This window comes from Schistocerca nitens, chromosome 3, assembly GCF_023898315.1.
Source record: "Schistocerca nitens isolate TAMUIC-IGC-003100 chromosome 3, iqSchNite1.1, whole genome shotgun sequence".
Lineage (NCBI taxonomy): Eukaryota > Metazoa > Arthropoda > Insecta > Orthoptera > Acrididae > Schistocerca > Schistocerca nitens.
Window position 1 is genome coordinate 589,014,187 of NC_064616.1, and position 22,848 is coordinate 589,037,034.

The following is a 22,848-nucleotide window of genomic DNA, read 5'->3' on the forward strand; positions in this document are numbered from 1 at the left end:
GGAATGAACATCGATCTCATTTGCTAGATGGAATGAGATGCTTGTCAGTTGTTATGCACTTTCCAAGAGAATACACCTTCAAATGTTTGTCTTTCAATGCTATGACAAATTCACAGATGTCAGGCCCTTCTACATCCTAAAGATATTTGTAATGGAGATAGGAATCTTTGTAAGTTTTTGTGCATAACAGAAAGCCTACAAATTTTGTAGGAAAGTTCTGGTAGAATATAGATACTTAAGGAATAAAGGAGTCTACTCACCAAGAAGCAGCAGCATTGAGTTGTCAACAGGCATGCATAAAAAATGAAGACAACTTGGTAACTTTCAGAGTAATCCTTTCTAGAGGACACACACACACATACACACACACACACACACACACACACACACACACACACACACACACACATGTCCCTATGCCTATGCCTGCTGCACCCCTAAATGGTGCCTCTGGATGCACAATGCTTGTGCTGCATTGCAGCAGGTGGATTAGATTACGGAGGGGTTGTCAGGTTGGGGTGGGTACGGGGAAAGAGAGAGGTGGGAGGCAGGAAGATGAGTTTGTTGTGAGTGGCTAGTGGGTGAGGGTGGCAGCTGGTTTGCCAATAAATAATGCTAGGCACGTGATGCACAACTGTCAGAGCCAGTGGGGAGAAATGCATGCTGAAGGTGATGTGTGGACATGAATTGAAAGGGGGTGATAGGGTTGAGGAATGGGAAACTGTTGGGTGGAGGATGTGTGGACAGTATGTTACCAGAGACTGAGGTGAGGACAGTTATGTAAGCCAACGATGTGTTGCAAGGACAGTTCCCATCTGTATACTTCAGAGATGTTGGTGGGGGAGGGAAGGATCCAGGGGGTCCGGACAGTGAAGCAACCATTGAAACTGAGAATGATGGCCTCAACTGCATGTTGTGCCACCAGTTGGTCAATTTTATTCTTGGTAACAGTTAGGTGGTGGCCATTCATCCTGTTGGACACCTGGTTGGTAGAGATACTGGCATAAAAAGCTGTGCAGTGTTTGCAGCAGAGTTGGTATGCTTTGACAGGTAGCCTGGCCTCTGATGGTTGGATAAGCCTCTGACAGAACTGGAGTAGGAAGTGTGGTATCGATAGCTAGGATGCCATGGCGTAGCTGCCAGTTTAGTTGGCACTATGATAGACAATGATGACAGTGCCCTCTAGCAGGCGCAGTTCAGCTCTACGAGCACCACTGTAGATTCTCCCGATTTTGATCAAGAGCAGACGGCTGGGACACTTCACATCTCATTGCATCTTTTTGTATCCTGCCTGGAAGGTGGCGTGTGGGTCTGGTCTTGTAAACAGAAAAGTTGGCCGAATGAAGGAAGTGAGTTGGAGCAGGCTAAGGTAATACATGTCGATACTGCAGTATGAACTTAAATCACCTTTATGCTAGCAAGAAGAATACATTACTTTGCAATAAGGTGTGAAGTGTCCCAGCCATCTACTCTTGATCAAAATGGGGAGAATCTACAGTGGTGCTCGTAGAGCTGAACTGTGCCTGCTAGAGGGCGCTGTCGTCGTTGCCTGTCGTAGTGGCAACTTAACTGGCAGCTACGCCATGGCATCCTAGCTATCGATACCACAGGAAGAACTTGGTGGGTGGATTGGGCAGGTCATGCACTGTGTCTTCCACAGGGATATGATCCTTGTGGCAAGTAATTGGTACAGGGATGGACTAGAAAGTTGAATAGGTTGGGTGGAAGATGGAACACCACTTTAGGAGGCATGGGAGGACCTTGGGTAGTATGTACATCATTTCAGGTCCTGTTGATAGATAATCAAAGCCCTGACAAATGATATGGTTCAGTGTTACAGTCCGGGGTGATATTGGGTGAAGAAGGGGCACACACTGCTTTATAGGTGATTCTTGGGGGTTGTGGGAAGATTAGGAGTGCGTAAGATCCTTCCCAACCCTCCTAAAGTGATGTTCCATCACCACTTGCTCACCCTCAACCACTCTTCCCACCTCCCGTCTCTCTCTCCCTCTACCCACACAACCCAAAATAACCCCCACCCCAGTCTAGTCCACCTGTCGAAATGCAGCACTGGCACTGTGCATCCAGACAACATCATGGAAGGGCATAGGCATGCCTGTAAATGTCTGTATGTACATGTGTGTGTGTGTGTTTTCTGTGTGGATTTGTACTCTAGCTCAAGAAAGAGTCAGTCCAGAAGCTAGCAAGTTTGCTAACTTTTCTGTGTGGGCCTGTCAATAACTCATTTTGTTTCAGTCAACGATAGCTTCCATGCTTATTGAGTCCTAATCTGTTTCTACTGTGCCATAATGTTTCACATTAACATAGTGTATTAACAACCAACCAAGAGAGTTTGGAAGGTAAGGCCTCCTAATCAGCCCTCAAATAAAATAAATGCAGTGAGCAATAACATCACACAACTGTATCAAAAGCAAGTTACTATTGTTTACTGAGAAAAGTGCTTATCTCCATATCTACCCACCAGTCCCTTTCACGGATGTCAGATGCTTTGATATTTCCCAGTCCTTCCACGGAGTTTACATAAGCATGAACCTCTCCTTGCAACATCAGGCTGGTGACTCCTACCAACACCTCATCTACCTATGTGAACATTTTCCCTAAACCAGTTGAATTCTGTATGAAAGTGTGGATATTTTTGCTTCCTTTATATGAGAAGGTGGGATCCATTGAATCCATTGCAACATCAATTACAATCTTGGATGGAACCATTTGAGGGAACCCAAGAAATGGGGAAGTGAAGCTAGTTTTGGACACAGTGCTGCTTAGGAGTATCACATTCAGTAATGCCTCATTATGGTGCCTCAGCAGATTTCCATTCCCCATCCAGAGTTGCTCCATCGTAGCTTGCAGCTCTGAATCCATCTCTAGCTGTTCCTGTGACTTGGTGATGGGCATCCCTTTAAATTACACACACCAAACAAACAGAGTGCTTAGAGTGCTTGTTGATTATGCTAATGAATACTTACAGATCGTCATCTGCATATGATATGTGGATTTGATGTGTTATTATGTTTCTGATCTCAGTTTCATGTACTGACCCATTCTGTGATGATAGAGATTTGATCCTCCATTTGGTCATACAGAGCTAAAATAAGAAAAAGGTCTCACTGATATCTCTGGCAGCACTGTGCCCTGGCAGCGACTTCTCCTAAAAAGCAAAGCTCGCAACTTACATCATCTGACTGACAAACAGTGTGACAGCATCAGGCACTGACATGGCAGTGGTACTGCAGGCAGGATGGCACTGGGTCATTATACCCTTAATGTGACCTTGTTCAAAGGAGATAGAGGTGGTGGCCAACTTTGGATGGTCTTGTGCAACTGCAACAGCAGTGGTGGAAGTGGTGGTAGCGACAGCAGCACTGGTTAGCCTGCAGTAGGCAGTTTGGGCCGATGGCACAAAGCGTTCATCCACTGTGCCACATCACAGAGTCAGACGGCCCCGAATGATGGTTTCAAGCACACACGCGTGGATAGTAATATATATGTGGCATCTCAAAGCCAGGAACAGTGTGAATTTGGCATCTCACTTCTGATGCCAGTTTTTGCACCTGCTTGGGGGTGTAGTCAGGATCAGAAAGTGAAGTGAGCTTGTAAGAAGTATACACTACTCACTGCCTTGGTGATGAGAGAAGGTAGCTCTAGTAGCCTCAGACCATTGTTGAAAGAGAAGCGAAATGCAAAGGTAAAGAAGATTAAGCAACATTTAGCATCTGCTCTGACATCAGCTTGGAAGAGAAGAGAAAGCCTTTTTTCACCATTGCTCCAAGAGCCCTCTGTCTCACAGGTCAGGTGATCCTGCAGCATGATTTGACTGGCAGGGTGGCTTTGCTGATGACTATTCAGCCTATTCCACCATGAACTGGTCAATTCTTGTCACATTCACTGAAGGGCGACTGACAAAAAAAGGTGGCCTCTTTGGAAACTTTAAACAAAAGAAAATTTTGTGGTGCCTGGGAAAATACAGCATGAAGGGGAGAAAGAGGAAAATAAAACCCTTATTAATAAATGGCTTCCATCAGCATGAAGGCAGTGAAAAAGAGGAAAGAAGTCCTCATTGATAAATAGCTTCAATCCCACAATGACGTGTGAACTGATTAACAGCTCATGCGAAGAGGCAAAAACGCCTAGCTCAGGAAAGACCATTAGGCAGCTTTTCACAGGAAACATATTTTGAAAATTAATTTAAATATAAACTGCCATAGATCACACATTATTTGATTTGCAGATGCTCACATATGATGAGGAATAATAGTAATAAATCAAATAATATATGACGTGTTCCACTTTATCTGTACATAAATAAGTAATTGTAAGTGTATCTCCCACAGGTAAGGTTTGATTCCTTTTATTTTAAATAATCTGACACTTCTGAGGTAAGAGACTATTCCCTCTACAGGAAATGTGACCTTGATGGTGAGAGCAATAGACAGTCATTAATGGGACATATCACACCTGCCCTATCACCCTCAACACTCACTTATAAGCAGTCACCATGGCTAGTCACGTATGGTCTAATATTACAGTATACTTTATTTATTTAGTATCATATAACAAGCTTAACATCTGTTCACCTGCCCTTACACTGCGCACACTCCGCTGCAGAGTGAAAATCTCATTCAAGCTTAACAGAGAGTTTCTCAGAGATTCAATAAAAGAATTTCCTCATCTATTCCTTGTCAGAGATTTTAATGCCCCCAGCTGTCTCAGGGCTTCACAGACAGGACACAAATATCTTAAACACAGTCCAAGAGACACAGCTCAATTGGACCACATAATCCTTCTCTCCCATAGCCTTCCCATCTGTTCACCTGCCCTTACAGACACTACTCTATGGGAAGTTGGTACTAATCTTTGTTTGAGCAACCACTTTCCAATTTCATTGCACTTCGCAGAAATGGCAGGCCTTGACAGGAAACCTTCAAACTGGGCATTGAGCAGAACAAATTGAACATTGTACAGCCTACTAGTGATATGTGAATGCCCAGATAACATCTGGGAGTGGGCTGATGACATCACAAACGTGATTCACTACACTGCTGGAGCATTCATCCCATAGATCTCAGGAAAAGAAAACAGTCTTCACAATTACGCACACACATGTGTCACCACTGGGGCTCATGTTGAGACCATCAGGTGACAACCTAGCATTATTTTGGATAGAAAAGGCAAAGACTCAACAAACAATTAAAGAAAGTAGATGGAGGTCATAACAAACATTTATAAGTTAAATAAATCATCCCACTCTGGCAACTGGGCATGGGAGTAATTTAGGAAAATATCTGGAAGGAAGGATAGAGATACAGGTGGCAGAAGTACAGCAAAATTATACTGTTTTGGTATCACAATGGCTCATTGTGCAGACAGTGGCAGATTATAACATATAATGTGATACATGGTTACACATTCAAACATGGAGAATGGAAGACTGATTTTTGAATCCACTAACACAGAGATGAAGAATGCATTTCAGGTCCTCTAGTCACTAACAAAGAGATCACTCATTCTCCATGTGACAGAATCTGCCTTCTCGATAGCAAAGAGGACAGTTGTTGGCCCTTAGGAATCCACTATGGAATGCTGCTCCACTATATCCCCACTTCAAAGATATCCTCCTGAAACTTTTTAATAAGATCTCATTTAAGTGAGATTATAACAGCTCTTGGAGGGAAGCTACCATGATCTCTCTCCTAAATACAGGGAAGGATCACAAAACTCCAACTAGTTATCAGAATGTTGCTCTGACCAGCTATATAGGAAAGACTCTTCAACTGATGACCATCAGCCACCTTGTGTAATTCTGAATAAAAGAATCTCTTGTCTTCCTTTCAGTATGGGTTTAGGAGGTAGAATTCCACTCTTGAAAACCTTATTCATGTGGAAACAGCAATGCATGAGAGTTTTCTTTGCAAGCAGTAATTGTCAAATATATTTTTTAGCTAGAAGAGTTTTGTGATATAACATGAAGTCTTATTATCTTACATCAACTCCATGAGCGGGGCTTTTTTTGGCTATCTCCAATTTTTATTGCCATTCTTCCTACAAATTCAATATTTTACATACTGAGAAGTATCTGCCTTCTCATATCATTTTATTTGGGTAGGTGGTGATCCTCAGGGAAGTATTTTAAGTGTTTCCCCCTTCCTTGTTTCTTGAAACAACATTTTGTCCACCACAAAATGTCCTGTAGAACACTTTTTTTCTGTTTTATGTACATCCTCTAATCTTGTAACCACATGTCTCAACTTCAGACAATATTCAAAACGCTGGAGAAATGGGTAAAGAATACTGCTTTTAGGTTTTCATAGACAAAACACTGTGCATTACTTTTAATAGCTCACACCATGACTGTAGCGTGCCTGACAGGCATCTGAGGAACAGCCCTTAATCTTTTGAAAATTTGGTGGTGCCTGGGCCTTACATTTGATGACAGACTTACTTGACACCTGAAAGATCTTAAAGCTAATTCAGTGAGATGATTTGGAATATTAAAATGCTGGAATGGCTAAACTAAGGGGCAGACAGAATGTACTTGCTGCAATTTTATAGAAGTTTTATACATTCTCTTCTCAATTATGGCTGCAGCATATACAGATCTACATACCTAAAATGTTAGATGCATATCATCACAATGGCACTGATTTGGGTACTAAGACTTACCAAAAAAGCACCATTCCCAGCATATTTTCTGAAAAGGGGTGGGGAGTCACATTATCCACCTGGCGGCAGCTCCTCATTCTGCTACATCGCTAAAAATATTGCTCCATTGGCTAGTCATCTGTATACACTCCAGCTGCCCATCTGCATATGGAGCACTCACATATATGATACTCAAACACCACCAACCACTTCAAGATTTGAGCAAAGTAGCTTCTGATAGATTTGGAAATATCATTCATAAGGACTCAGTTGGCCTCCTCTCTAGTTACTGCAAAATCCCAGGATGTTTTTAAAATTAATGGGGTATATTAAGTCCACATTGAAACTCATATTTTAAAAATATATCTATATCAGCTTTTAAATGAGAACAACAATTTTAAAGCTATGCACACAGGTTAGTCTGTGCAGGGGATAATCTAACACATGCAATCATGTTCCCTGACTATGTTTTCAGAATTCATCTTCTGAATGAGTGAGTGCTCTAACTATCACACCAAAATTCATATAAACCTGGAGGTGCTGATCAAGACATTATGTTCTTTACCAGCTCCATTTCCCTGAGTGCTGCACAGTTCAATTAAGACTGGTACATAATAGGCAAAACTGTCTATTGAATCTATGACACTGTTTACCAGGCACAGAGACAATGGAAGGTAGTGGAATTTTACTTGATACATCATTGACATTCAGGGAAATTAAATCTCTGAGAAAGTAGTGAAAGAGCTTTCAGAGGAGGCCATCATAAAGTTTTGTGCCATTCCCCTGTACACAGTTATCACACTGTAAATCCATAAACTGATTTGCTAGTGGGAAAACATATAGCTGGGTAAGAGTTACAATAAGCTGTAACATGTGAAGCTACCTCCATCCCGCAATGAAGCAGAGATGATGATATTATACCCTTGTATGCTGGATACATTCCATTAATGCATGGTTTTCTGCTACAGCATGAGGACCTGCCTGTCTGTCTACATCTACATCTACATCTACATGGTTACTCTGCAATTCACACTTAAGTGCCTGGCAGAGGGTTTATCAAATCATTTTCATACTACTTCTCTACCATTCCTATCTTGAATGGCGAGTAGGAAAAAGGAACACCTAAAACTTTCTGTTCGAGCTCTGATTTCTCTTATTTTATTATGATGATCATTTCTCCCTATGTATGTGGGCGTCAACAAAATATTTTCGCATTCGGAAGAGAAAGTTGGTGACTGAAATTTCGTGAATAGATCTCACTGCAAAGAAAACTGCCTTTGTTTCAGTGACTGCCACTCCAACTTGCATATCATATTAGTGACACTCTCACCCATATTGCACGATAACATTAAACAAGCTGCCCTTCTTTGCACTTTTTCGATGTCCTCCATCAACCCTACCTGGTAAGGATCCCATACCACGCAGAAATATTCCAGCAGAGGATGGACAAATGTAATGTAGGCTGTCTCTTTAGTGGGTATATCGCATATTCTAAGTATTCTGCCAACAAAGCACAGTCTTTGTTTCATCTTCCGCACAATATTATCAATGTGGTCTTTCCAATTTGAGTTGCTCATAATTGTAATTCCTAGGTATTTAGTCCAATTGACAGCCCTTAAATTTGTGCGATTTATCGTATACCCAAAATTTATTAGATTTCTTTTATTACCCATGTGGATGACCTCACACTTTTTTTTGTTTAGTGCCAATTGCCACTTTTCGCACCATACAGAAATTCTCTCTAGATCATTTTGTAATTGGAATTGATCATCTGATGATTCTACTAGACAGTAAATTACAGTGCCATCTGCAAACAATCAAAGGGGGCTGCTCAGATTATCACCTAGATCATTTATGTAAATCACAAACAGCAGAGGGCCTATGACACTATCTTACAGAATGTCAGATATCACTTCTGTTCTACTCGATGATTTACCATCTATCACTACGAACTGTGACCTCTCTGAGAGGAAATCACGAATCCAGTCACACAACTGAGATGATACTCCATATGCACGTAATTTGATTAATAGTCCCTTGTGGGGAATGGTATCGAAAGCCTTCTGGAAATCTAGGAATATGGAATCAATCTGAGATCCCTTGTCGACAGCACCCATTACTTCATGGGAATAAAGAGCTAGCTGTGTTGCACAAGAATAATATTTTCTGAATCCGTGTTGGTAATGTATGAATAAGTCATTTTCTTCAAGGTGATTCATAATGTATATGTACAGTATATGCTCCAAAATCCTACTGCAAATTGAGGTCAGTGATATGGGTCTGTAATTCAATGGGTTACTTCTATTTCCTTTCTTGAATATTGGAGTGACCTGATCTATTTTCCAGTCTTTAGGAATAGACCTTTTGTCAAATGAGTGGTTATTTATGGTTGCTAAGAAAGGCGCTGTTGTGTCTGCATACTCTGAAAGGAATCTGACTGGTATACCATCTGGACCGGAAGACTTTCCTTTCTTAAGTGATTTGAGTTGTTTCGCAACACCTAACATATCTACTTTTATGTCTCTCAGGCTAACAGCTGTTCTGGTTTTGAATTCTGGAATATTTACTTTGTCTTCTTTTGTGAAGGAATTATGGAAAACTGTATTTAGTAACTCTGCTATAGTGACACCATCATCGGTAACATTTCCATTGCTTTCACACAGTGAAAGTATTGACTGTAGTGCTTTTAATGTACTCATTTCAGTGAATTATATTTTAACCTATTGCATATCATATACTGACAAAATAATGGTCCTTGGTATAAATGAGGATCTCTCTCTCAGAGTTAGATGTTGTCAGGCTGAGCAGAGCACATATTTTCAACTTTTGTGGATCACCACTTTCCTTCACTAAAACATTAAGTAAGAGATTTTAGGTGTTGCATAGAGGCTAGCTTATCGTGTCCATTATGTGATTAATGTACATTATAGATTTTATTTTACTCTATGTCAGTAAGTAGTTTTCTTTGTTAATCACAAAGTAAAGGGCCCTAAAGCAAACATCAACAACATTAACACACAGTTTATGCCTCAGATACTGATTGCCTGACTGTTTAGTCCCAAAATACAAATCCACACAGCAAAATTGAACTACAAAATTTGGGGAAAGAGCTCTTGATTGAGGGAACCTAACTGTCTAGATCCCCTTGTCCAATCCATGTGTGCATACCACACAGTTGTTAATACCCCTAAGATAACAGTCATAATAAAAGGTCTGTTCAAAAAATTCTGGAACATTCATAATTTCACACCAGTGGTATGTTGGAGGGAAATGTAGTTGGCATCCCTGCACACACCTGTGTTTAATGTGTAGCTGCTGGAAGTTTCATTGTTGTTTGTCTGTTAGTTATTGTTGAGTGCCATATTGAGTACAACGTTGTGTCACACAGTTTGCGAATTTCGAGGTGGCAGAATTAGAGGAGCATCGTGTCTGCATTAAATTTTGTGTGAAACTCAAGAAAACCTTTACAGAGATACACCAAATGATGCAGAAAGCAAACAGTGATGAGTGCTTAAGCCATACTCAGTGTTACAAATGGTTCACACAGTTTAAAAATGGCCAGATGGAAGTTAAAGATGACCCTCATTCAGGTTGCCCTTCAATGTCTACCAACAATGCTCATGTAATGAATGTCAATGAAATTTTGCACGCTAATTGAAGACAGACTGTCTTTGAGATTGCAGAACAATGTAACAATTAAGTATGATCATTTCATGAAATCCTGACACAGCATCTTGGACTGCATAATTCTGCTGCCAAGTTCATCCCACGGCTGCTGCCAAGTTCATCCCACGAGTCATGAGTCAAGACCAAAAATACCATCACCTTGCAATCTGTGAAGAGGTTTTGGATTGTGCAAATGAGAATGAGATGTTTCTTAAGAGAATTATAACTGGTGATGAGATGTTGGTCTATGGTTATGATGTTGAGACCAAGGTTCACTCTTGACAATGGGTCAGGAAAGGTTCTCTCAAGACCAGAAAAAGGTCATGAGGTCAGGTCAAATGTCAAACCCATGCCGATAGTTTTCTTTGATGTTCAAGGATTAGTTCATCATGAATTCATGCCACAGGAGAAATTGTTAACCAATGGTACTATTGGTTCATGTTGCAACACCTTTGAGAAAGTGTGAGAAGGAAATGGCCTGAATTGTGGCAAGAAAACTCATGGCTCTTGCATCATGATGATGCATGCACACATTCATCCCTGTTAGTGCATGACTATTGCACAAAAAACAAATTACTGTGCTGCCTCATCCTCCATACACACCAAACCTGGCCCCTGTGGACTCTTTTTTTATTTGCAAAGCTGAAACCCCCATTGAAAGTGTGAAGCCTGCAGTGATAGAGGAGATAGAAGAAAAGTCACGGACAGCACTTGACATGATCCAGCAAGAGGCATACCAGGACTGATTCTGGAAGTGGAAATGGCATTGGAAGTGGTGTAACAGTTGTGGAGGAGAGTATTTTGAAGATCATGCACAGTAAGTAAAAGGTAATAGCAGAAATATTGAATAGACATTATATGTCACTTTACAGGGACGAAATATGGGAAGCCTTCTCACAAGCCCTCAATGCAAACTGTGTGAATATTCGAAGTTTTCCACCCTGTGGACCACATGTAAATTGAGTAATTCCACAGTTTTGCCCAAAATAGAATGGGATGCCAACAAGCTATGATGTCATCTTTTGCCATAGAGCTCAATTTTTGTGCATCATAGAGTGGCTTGGGGTAAAAAAACTGTTCTCCCAGCTGTTGTCAGCTTTCCAGACTATGGAACTGCTACTACTAATTCAAATAGCTCCTCAACTGGCTTCATGAGGCTGAGTGCACTCCATTCCAGTCCTCCCATGAAAGAAAAATCTTTGGCAGCACCAGGGATTGAATGTGGGTCCTCAACATGGCAGTAGATCACTCAACTACACAGGTGAACTACCAAATGTAACACTATACATTAAATAGTCATTTGTAAGTGGTATATTCTTTGTGAACTGTCCAGTGTTATGGGTGACACAATGACAAAATGACTGTTATATGATGTTATTTATTAACTGGAAACTTGTAGGCTCTGTTCACACATGATATAAAGACTGATTGTATTGATGTTACGCATTGAGATTCTGAAGCATGCATGTGAGACTACTATGAGCATAACTCTAATGAGCTTTAGCTCTATTCACATGTCTAACAAAACTCTTCAGCCTCCAACAGACTAGCATACCAATTTATGGGATGTCAGATATGCTACTGGAAAATGTGAATTCTCGGACTTTTGGTATTTAGCCTCAGAAGAACTGTGAGTAGTTGACTAAGATTAGGCAAAGCTTCATTTGCTACAGATGTGTAAAGAGAACAGAAGCTTCAAAGTAAAATAAGGCAACACAGTTAATTATTTTATATCCTTAAAATTATGCAAAATTCACAACTACTGTTTATAAAATACTGACTATTGTTACTACAGTAGTACAAGTTTATATGCCAACTAGCTCTGCAGATGATGAAGAAATTGATGAAATGTATGACGAGATAAAAGAAATTATTCAGGTAGTGAAGGGAGACGAAAATTTAATAGTCATGGGTGACTGGAATTCGTCAGTAGGAAAAGGGAGACAAGGAAACGTAGTAGGTGAATATGGATTGGGGGGAAGAAATGAAAGAGGAAGCCACCTTGTAGAATTTTGCACAGAGCATAACTTAATCATAGCTAACACTTGGTTCAAGAATCATAAAAGAAGGTTGTATACCTGGAAAAATCCTGGAGATACTAATAGGTATCAGATAGATTATATAATGGTAAGACAGAGATTTAGGACCCAGGTTTGAAATTGTAAGACATTTCCAGGGGCAGATGTGGATTCTGACCACAATCTATTGATTATGAACTGCAGATTGAAACTGAAGAAACTGCAAAAAGGTGGGAATTTAAGGAGATGGGACCTGGATAAACTGAAAGAACCAGAGGTTGTAGAGAGTTTCAGGGAGAGCATAAGGGAACAATTGACAGGAATGTGGGAAAGAAATACAGTAGAAGAAGAATGGGTAGCTCTGAGGGATGAAGTAGTGAAGGCAGCAGAGGATCAAGTAGGTAAAAAGACGAGGGCTAATAGAAATCCTTGGGTAACAGAAGAAATATTGAATTTAATTGATGAAAGGAGAAAATACAAAAATGCAGTAAATGAAGCAGGCAAAAGGGAATACAAACGTCTCAAAAATGAGATCGACAGAAAGTGCAAAATGGCTAAGCAGGGTTGGCTAGAGGACAAATGTAAGGATGTAGAGGCTTGTCTCACTAGGGGTAAGATAGATACTGCCTACAGGAAAATTAAAGAGAGCTTTGGAGAGAAGAGAACCACTTGTATGAATATCAAGAGCTCAGATGGCAACCCAGTTCTAAGCAAAGAAGGGAAGGCAGAAAGGTGGAAGGAGTATATAGAGGGTTTATACAAGGGTGATGTACTTGAGGACAATATTATGGAAATGGAAGAGGATGTAGATGAAGATGAAATGGGAGATAAGATACTGCGTGAAGAGTTTGACAGAGCACTGAAAGACCTGAGTCGAAACAAGGCCCCGGGAGTAGACAACATTTCATTAGAACTACTGATGGCCTTCGGAGAGCCAGTCATGACAAAACTCTACCATCTGGTGAGCAAGATGTATGAGACAGGCGGAATACCCACAGACTTCAAGAAGAATATAATAATTCCAATCCCAAAGAAGGCAGGTGTTGACAGATGTGAAAATTACCGAACTATCAGTTTAATAAGTCACAGCTGCAAAATACTAACGCGAATTCTTTACAGACGAATGGAAAAACTGGTAGAAGCGGACCTCGGGGAAGATCAGTTTGGATTCCGTAGAAATGTTGGAACACGAGAGGCAATACTAACCTTACGACTTATCTTAGAAGAAAGATTAAGAAAAGGCAAACCTACATTTCTAGCATTTGTAGACTTAGAGAAAGCTTTTGACAACGTTAACTGGAATACTCTCTTTCAAATTCTGAAGGTGGCAGGGGTAAAACACAGGGAGCGAAAGGCTATTTACAATTTGTACAGAAACCAGATGGCAGTTATAAGAGTCGAGGGGCATGAAAGGGAAGCAGTGGTTGGGAAAGGAGTGAGACAGGGTTGCAGCCTCTCCCCGATGTTATTCAATCTGTATATTGAGCAAGCAGTAAAGGAAACAAAAGAAAAATTCGGAGTAGGTATTAAAATTCATGGAGAAGAAGTAAAAACTTTGAGGTTCGCCGATGACATTGTAATTCTGTCAGAGACAGCAAAGGACTTGGAAGAGCAGTTGAACGGAATGGACAGTGTCTTGAAAGGAGGATATAAGATGAATATCAACAAAAGCAAAACGAGGATAATGGAATGTAGTCAAATTAAATCGGGTGATGCTGAGGGAATTAGATTAGGAAATGAGACACTTAAAGTAGTAAAGGAGTTTTGCTATTTAGGGAGTAAAATAACTGATGATGGTCGAAGTAGAGAGGATATAAAATGTAGACTGGCAATGGCAAGGAAATCGTTTCTGAAGAAGAGAAATTTGTTAACATCGAGTATTGATTTAAGTGTCAGGAAGTCGTTTCTAAAAATATTTGTATGGAGTGTAGCCATGTATGGAAGTGAAACATGGACGATAACCAGTTTGGACAAGAAGAGAATAGAAGCTTTCGAAATGTGGTGCTACAGAAGAATGCTGAAGATAAGGTGGGTAGACCACGTAACTAATGAGGAGGTATTGAATAGGATTGGGGAGAAGAGAAGTTTGTGGCACAACTTGACTAGAAGAAGGGATCGGTTGGTAGGACATGTTTTAAGGCATCAAGGGATCACAAATTTAGCATTGGAGGGCAGCGTGGAGGGTAAAAATCGTAGAGGGAGACCAAGAGATCAATACACTAAGCAGATTCATAAGGATGTAGGTTGCAGTAGGTACTGGGAGATGAAGAAGCTTGCACAGGATAGAGTAACATGGAGAGCTGCATCAAACCAGTCTCAGGACTGAAGACCACAACAACAACAACATTGTTACTTCAGTACTTGGCTTTGTTCTCTTTTATAACAATATTTGTTATTACTATTTGACACTTAATTGCAGCAAATATACACATGTTGTCACCTCTGCAGCAGTAGATGCACTAAAAGTGAACTTCTAATTAGCTGTTACTTATACAGCAGCTTTCTATCACTTGAATGATTAAATTTAGTATTGCTTTAAAATATCAATGATCTTTACCTATTTTTATTAATGGATATTTGCATTTGTGTAATATGGCTAGTCAAAAGCTTTGCATCCAGTTTTATTTTCAACCGGAGCCCCATATTCTGTGATATTAATTATCGTTTCTAATATTTGTTTGTAGAAGCTTGTGTCTTAGCATTTTGTCAATAGAAGACAGGTCAATCTAGGTTTCTATGGAATGATAGTTGTGATCATGGAAAGTGGTAAACACACAAATAGCCATTTTAGAAAACATAACAAAAACCTAATTTTATTTGTCATTTTTTTAAATGTTTGATTGTTCTTATGCTGATTTTCAGTTTCCAGAGAATGATATCTTTCACCATTTAATGATGTAATTTAATCAGTATACATTTTATGATGAAAATTTGTTTAAATAAAAAGTGGCTTTTAAAAAAATTTATTTTCAGGTTAATTTATTGACCTCTTTTTGAACTTGTTAGTAAAAATTTATAATTTGTGGAGCTCGATGTTAACAATTTTTTTTAAATTCTCAGTTTCAGAACTCTTTAGTGTGCACTATTTGTATGCTCACAGATGTTTCTAATAGTTGATGAAAGATAGATTACAAGTCTATGAGTTGTTTATCTTAAATATGTTTTAACAGTGAAATTCAAAGTTTTTACAAAGAGGGAGATACGTGTTTCATTATATGAATCCAATAACTATTGACACTATCCTCAATAATATGTAAAGGCAAATATTAATAGGACCATGTTAACAGCTGGAGCTACAGAAGATAGAGCGGCATACAGGAGTGACTGGTGTTCTGTCACAAGATGTGTGCCAACTGCTGAGAGCAATGGTTGCTGTTTCATGGCGTGCTGGTCACACATGTCGTATTGATGATAATGATCAGTGTGTCTTCTGTGAATCATGTGTAATGTGGTACCAACTGGCATTGGAATTAGTCAAGCTGTTTGCACCACAACAGCCTGCCCATCTACCAGATGTGAGTTTTGTTAAATGACCGCAGACTACATAAATCTGTACCTTTAATATATCTGCACTGTATCTGATAAGTGTGATACTGAAATGAAATGGTGTTTTAAACTGTAATCAGTATTTAACAATGGCAAGTCATTTAACTTGTAATAATATCATTGCATGTATTTAATACATCATACAACTAAAGGAAACAGTTTCCATGGCATGGAAAGTTTCTAGGGTAATAGTTATTAATAAACATTTGTTAGAACTTTGTAAGAAATGGTACTATATTGTCAGTTATGTTGTCAAACTCCTGGTATTCTTCATTGGAGGAGGAGAATATTTTTATTATATGTTGAAAATAAATAGTGCTACAGCCTAAGCTTTGTCCAGTATGGAGCAGAAGATACAGCCACCATTGGTTTAGCTGTGAAGTATTTCTCCACTATGTATATACAGATAAACTACTGGAAAAGCAAGGATTACAAAGCTTGCTGGGAAAACTCTGTCTTCATAATACTTGATGCCCTTTATCAGTTAAACTGTATGGAACATAAACTGTGCAACACTCCAATTTTCTTCTAATGTTTGATGGACCACCTGTTTGAGTTTTTCATATCCATTATGTGTCTTTGCTTTCTGAAAGACATGTCATGTTTTCAAAGACATACGAGGAGCATCTAAAGTAGTAAATAACTATGCTGAAATGTATTTAAGCAACAGGCCTTCATTTGCACGAGACATTGTACTCTTTATCACCCAATAAAGAAACGTCTTGGAGCACCTAGTTAATGGAGCTGTAGTCCATAACAATATATAGAAATAAAAACCTTAGTAGGTTTTCCAACTCCTCAGTATATTCATAGTTTCAGAAGTTTACACAAAATGTGCTCCTAATACAGGTACTTCATGAAACATTAGAGTACCAAGGCACAACCACTGCTAGAAATCTACATCTACATCTATATCCATACTCCACAAGCCACCTGACGGGATGTGGCAGAGGGTACCTTGAGTACCTCTATCGGTTCTCCCTTCTATTCCAGTCTTGTATTGTTTGTGGAAAGAAAGATTATTGATATCCCTCTGTGTGGGCTCTAATCTCTCTGATTTTATCCTCATGGTCTCTTCTCAAGATATACATACGAGGGAGCAATATACTGCTTGAGTCCTTGGTGAAGGCATGTTCTTGAAACTTCAACAAAAGCCCGTACCGAGCTACTGAGCATCTCTCTTGCAGAGTCTTCCACTGGAGTTTATCTATCATCTCTGTAACGCTTTTGTGATTACTAAATGATCCTGTAACGAAGTGTGCTGCTCTCCATTGGATCTTCTCTATCTCTTCTATCAACCCTATCTGGTACAGATCCCACACCAGTGAGCAGTATTCAAGCAGTGGGCATCAACTCGTTGCAGATCCTCCTGCATTTCAGTACAATTTTACATTATTACAACCTCTCAATATACTACAGCATCATCCAAAAAAAGCCTCAGTGAACTTCTGATGTTATTTACAAGGTCATTTATATATATTGTGAATAGCAACAGTCCTGTGACACTCCCCAGTGGCACACCTGAAATCACTCTTACTTCAGAAGACTTCTCTCCATTGAGAATGACATGCTGCGTTCTGTTATCTAGGAACTCCTCAATCCAATCACATGATCGGTCTGATAGTCCATATGCTCTTACTTTGTTCATTAAACAACTGTGGGGAACTGTATCAAATGCCTTGCAGAAGTCAAGAAACATGGCATCTACCTGGGAACCCGTGTCCATGGCTCTTTGAGTCTCGTGGGTGAATAGCGCGAGCTGGGTTTCACACTATCATCTTTTTCAAAACCCATGCTGATTCCTACAGAGTAGATTTCTAGTCTCCAGAAAAGTCATTAGACTCAAAGACAATACGTGTCCCGAAATTCTACAACTGATCGATGTTAGAGGTATAGGTCTACAGTTCTGAACATCTGTTCGACATCCCTTCTTGAAAACAGGGATGACATGTGCCCTTTACTAATCTTTTGGAATGCTACGCTCTCCTAGAGACCTATGGTACACCGATGCAAGAAGGGGGGCAAGTTCCTTTGCATACTCTGTGTAAAATTGAACTGGTATCCCATCAGGTCCATCTGCCTTTCCTCTTTTGAATGAGTTTAATTGTTTTTCTAACCCTCTGTCATCTATTTTGATATCTACCATTTTGTCATCTGTGTGACAATCTAGAGAAGGAACTACAGTGCAGTCTTCCTCTGTGAAACAGCTTTGGAAAAAGACATTTAGTATTTCGGCCTTTAGTCTGTCATCCTCTATTTCAGTACCATTTTGGTCACAATGAAATGCTACAAGGGGCATTAGGTTTTGTTGGAACAAGGATCCATAATAATCTTTCTCAGTCCTCAAGGATGTGCTATTATCGTCTGTCATACAGACAAAAATGCCAAGTTAGATCTTCACAGTGTTGCTAGTGGTTATAGGAAAGGTGCAGCTCTAGTGTAAATCATCACACAAACTAAAAACATTATTTGTAACTTTTATGAAATATTCTGTATTTGGAGGAACATAGATGAATTATAAACTTAAATACACAGTATTGATGTCTGGAACATCAGTACTGTGTGTTTAAGTATTTAAGATTATTTATGTTTTCCTCCAAAGTGCTTTCTATAGTTTAGAAGAATTACTATGCAACAGAAAAGGTGGCCTTGAAATTGTCTGAAGGGTTGGTATGTTTCAATCTTAGGAATTCAGTATAGCATTCACCAAGTTAAAAGAAAGAGTTGTGTGGGATTGTTGGCTACGAGGCCCTCAGGGTTAGGTTCAGCTGCCAATCAGAAATGATTTCCTCCTTCATGCACAATGCCTTCTTTCTTTTCAGTGTGTAAGACTGTGGCTTATGTGTGTCTGTTGGGTGTTGATGATTGAGATGGATGTGTATATAGTGGGTGTCATGTTAATGCTGAGGGAAAAGAGACAAGGAAACCTGGTGCCAGAACATTTCCTGGTCATCTCAAACAGCACCAAGAAGATAGCAGAACTTCATGTCCCATCTGACCAATAGCTCACCATCTACAGTGACATACCCTCTCTCCATGAGATGCTGCAGATTGGTGTTGAGTTTACCACAGAACATTTATGCCAAGTCTGATGGTTAGGTACTATACTCCACCACCTCTCCTCCCCTTGTAGATGAATACTGGTGGAGAAAATTTCTTCCACTATGAGAATCTGAACTGGCTAACTTAGGGTTGAGTGCCATCACAAGAAACAAAAAACCTTGGCTGTGAGGGCAGATATTCACTATGGTAATGGATTATGGTTTCTTATGTGCTCAACAAGCCCTAAGGATCAGTTAGGTTAATAGGCAAGATGGACACTAAGGGTTCAGTGAATACACAGAAACTGTCTTTTGAGAAATTATCTAGCCATGGATAATATCCCATCAGTGAAGCTGAGGACCATGAATGAGTTACAGAGAGAAGCAGCTCTCAAAGGAGAATACCAATTAAGGTACTGAGCATTTTGCACACTGAATTACAGTGGAGTAGGCTAGAAATGCATTCTTTATTGTAACATCTACTTTACAGCTAGCCAGCCTGAAGTATTTTAATGATTCACAAATGTTTGATCATTTGGAACTTCTGAAGAAGAGTGACAGAGTTGGACACAGCTCTGATTTATCACAGTTGTAATGATCCATCAACCACTATATAAGCCACTGTATGGAATAACAGAAACAGAAATATGATTTTCAACTAAACTACTCCAATGATATCTCCACTCTTCTGCTTGTAGGTGTCTAGTTTCACTATATTGCAGTTGTCCTGTTAAGGAGGTTTCCGAAGTCAACAACTGGGAATAAGAGGTTAATAGTGTCCACTGCCTACCTTACCCAGTACTCTGTTAGCCACATTGCATCAGCTGCTGATATGCCATAAACTGCATATTTCCATGTGAATGATGTAATTATGAATCACATAGCAATTTGTTCTATGATCTTTGATTATTAGCAAGTTTTTTTACAGTCTACCTTAGCATTAGAGACAATGTTGTGCTGCAACATTTTCCACAGGATTATAGGTGTCTACCAGCTACAAATTAATCCCCTTATGGAACATTTAATTGGATTTTAATGATACACTTTCCATCTACATTGATATCAATGTTAATGTACATGGGAGTCATATTTGTCAAAAGATCTTCCCAGGAAGAATGGGCTACGATACTCCTTGTCATGACATATCTCTACAATAGAGGAAAGTAAATTGCATCATGGTCCATGCCATGGCTGCAAGTACAAACTTACAAGGCCAAAATACAATGGCTGTCTTCTGCCCATTTAAATCTATTTTATCACAGACTAACAAGTTCACCTTGTGGTGTGTTACATTAGGTTTAATGCCTATTCAATAAAGTCCATTGTAAGATAAATTACTAATAACCTATTTTGCCCTATATCAAGTACTGTACTTCTTACTGGATGTTATGTACACAATTGGAATTATGATTATACTAAAAAGACAGAAGCATAGAGACACTGCCCATGTTCTCTAAAAGATGCCGTGTGGCAATCCTCCAGCAGAGACTGGTAACAGCAATCTCAAATGTAGATAACGTGAAGATACAAGTGAGCATATTGACACATCAATGAGAAGGGCTAAGAGTGAACATTGGAATGATGAGGAGAATGTGACTACACAACAAGGGTATATAGGTGCTCATGTACTACCACACAAGCAGATTTGACATGATCCAGAGCCAGGATACTGGAGGCAGGTTTGAAATCATCTCTGAAATTGGAAATAGCTGCTTTCCCAAGACACAGAGCAGTGTTGTAAACCTGCATTATCCACCACAGTTGAGCAGTTATAGTAAAAAGATGGCAACTTGCAGCTTCCAGGATAGATACCAGCCTCCTGCCAGAAGTACTATTTAAACTGTTCTGAAGTATATGAGAATCATCTTGTTGTCATATGTTTGAATGATTCAGGACAAACTTTTGCTGTGTATGAACTAGAGCACTTCCTATTCAAGATGTGCTTGATCTGGAGAAACTTCAGGCAATACCTTTTAAATATGGGAGGTGTCTCACTATTTCTTTATTTATACTTGCTATATAAAGTTTGGTTAAAATAAAATATTATGGAACATAAAAGTATAGTTGCTTCTGCTTCACTTCACATTGAAGCTAAATCATGTAGAAACCTAAGTTTTGAGGATAGGCTGCTGAAACTAGAAGTTGAATCAGTTAATACCAAATGAGACATCAGCAGGCCTTAAAAAGTCTTTAACCATATAAAACTGCAACAGAGACACATGTTTTACATCAGCATTACAAGAAAACAAATTTTTCTGGAGTGGATATTGCTATTTGTTATTAATAAGACAATGAAATACCAAATTATTAACAAAAATATATCCTATAATGTAAGTAAGGTGGTAAAATATTTTTGAAAATAAATGTAATATACTCCTTGGAAATAATACAAAATGATGTCTGCAAACCATTAAAAAACTCAATCATATATAATGACCATTGATTTTAGGCCAGAGGTAAGGACAAAGTTAAAAATAGCTTTTTGAAGGTAATTTTAAATTAAATAGCAAAAGATACAAGGGAGGCTCATTACTGTAAATCTCCATCAAGAAGAAATGTCCATGTGAAAAAATCTCAATAAATATCTTATAAGAGAATGAATATCAAAAGCAACATATAGAATTAAAATGAGATTGATTTTATTCTGCCAAACAGTAAGGAAGGTGTACATGGTGTATGAGTCACAAAACAATTCAGCATAATTAGTATCCTCTGGCTAATTTGATATAGAATATATTACAAACTGAGTTACAAAGAGCACAACCCATGAAAAGAAATTCATAGTCAAACAATGGAAAATCGCAGATGAAATAATGGCAATATTACCAAAGGGATATATTGCAACTCATTGTATGGGAGAGATGCTGAGTCACAGACAGGCACACAAAAAGACTGATATACATGTGAGCTTTCGACCAAAAGACCTTCTTCTAATATAGAAAACACATACACATTCACACTGAAATAAAACTAACAATCAAGTTTAGGTCTCTAGCAAATTAAGGCACTATAAACTAATATCCTCTCCCAGAAATCATTGACCTGCCACTGGGTGGTAGGTTACATGCCTCAAAGATACAGGTGGGAACCATGTCAGAGGGATAACTGTGGGGCGATCAGATTAATTTATGGTTTCTAAAGAGAGGCAGTGGTTTTTCTGGAGTTTGGAACTTCCAGAGGTGGCTCTTCTGATGTATTATTTACTCATCTTGACATGTGTTAGGATATGCTTTTATTTTGACCAGGTTTGAATATCCTATGCTTTTGCTTCAGCCACAAAAATTATATTGTTTCTCCACCTCACTCTGATGCACATTATTTACTGACTAATCTTGCACATAGTTTTATAGGAGTTGCATTGTGATTTGTCACTATCATCACATAGATTTAAGAGCCTGACAAAGTTGTCATGATTTAATGACCACTCATCATTTAATGACATAAGTTGTTACATTTGTGTCACAATGCTAGAAAACAAAAATTTTATCATGCTCAACTAGATTTCATAACCTGACTTACTACACTGGTGATTTCCATTCAGAAACTGCCTGGAGGCATATTTTCTAATACATGAATGAGAGGATGGTGAAATTTTTGGTAAACAGTCAAGAAATCCCAATTTAGACGGTGAAAATTGCATGCAGAAAACATCAATAGTCACAGACATTAATTAACTAAGTTTTATAATTGATTTTTCACAATATAAATTTGTCTCTGTGGGCTGTTGGCTGATTTTATGTGAATTAGACAGTTTGGTCTCAAGATGCCCCTAAGGTATGTTTATTTTTATGTCTAAATATAATACTTGTCAAATATCACAACACTATTGCATTTATACCCCACCGACAAAGAGTTACTGTTAACACATGTTTTGGGGCTTTACCATTTCATCATTTTGCAGAATACCAGTACTATTA

At 39.0% G+C, this 22,848-nt stretch overlaps 1 protein-coding gene across 1 annotated transcript in view; it reads left to right on the forward strand.

Moving 5' to 3' along the window:
* LOC126248502 (protein unc-79 homolog) overlaps positions 1 to 22,848 on the forward strand; it is an 875,350-nt gene that overhangs the window by 244,024 nt on the left and 608,478 nt on the right. The window contains exon 16 of the mRNA XM_049949540.1: positions 15,632 to 15,859. Coding sequence (XP_049805497.1) covers positions 15,632 to 15,859 — 228 coding nt within the window. The remainder of the gene's footprint in view (positions 1 to 15,631; positions 15,860 to 22,848) is intronic.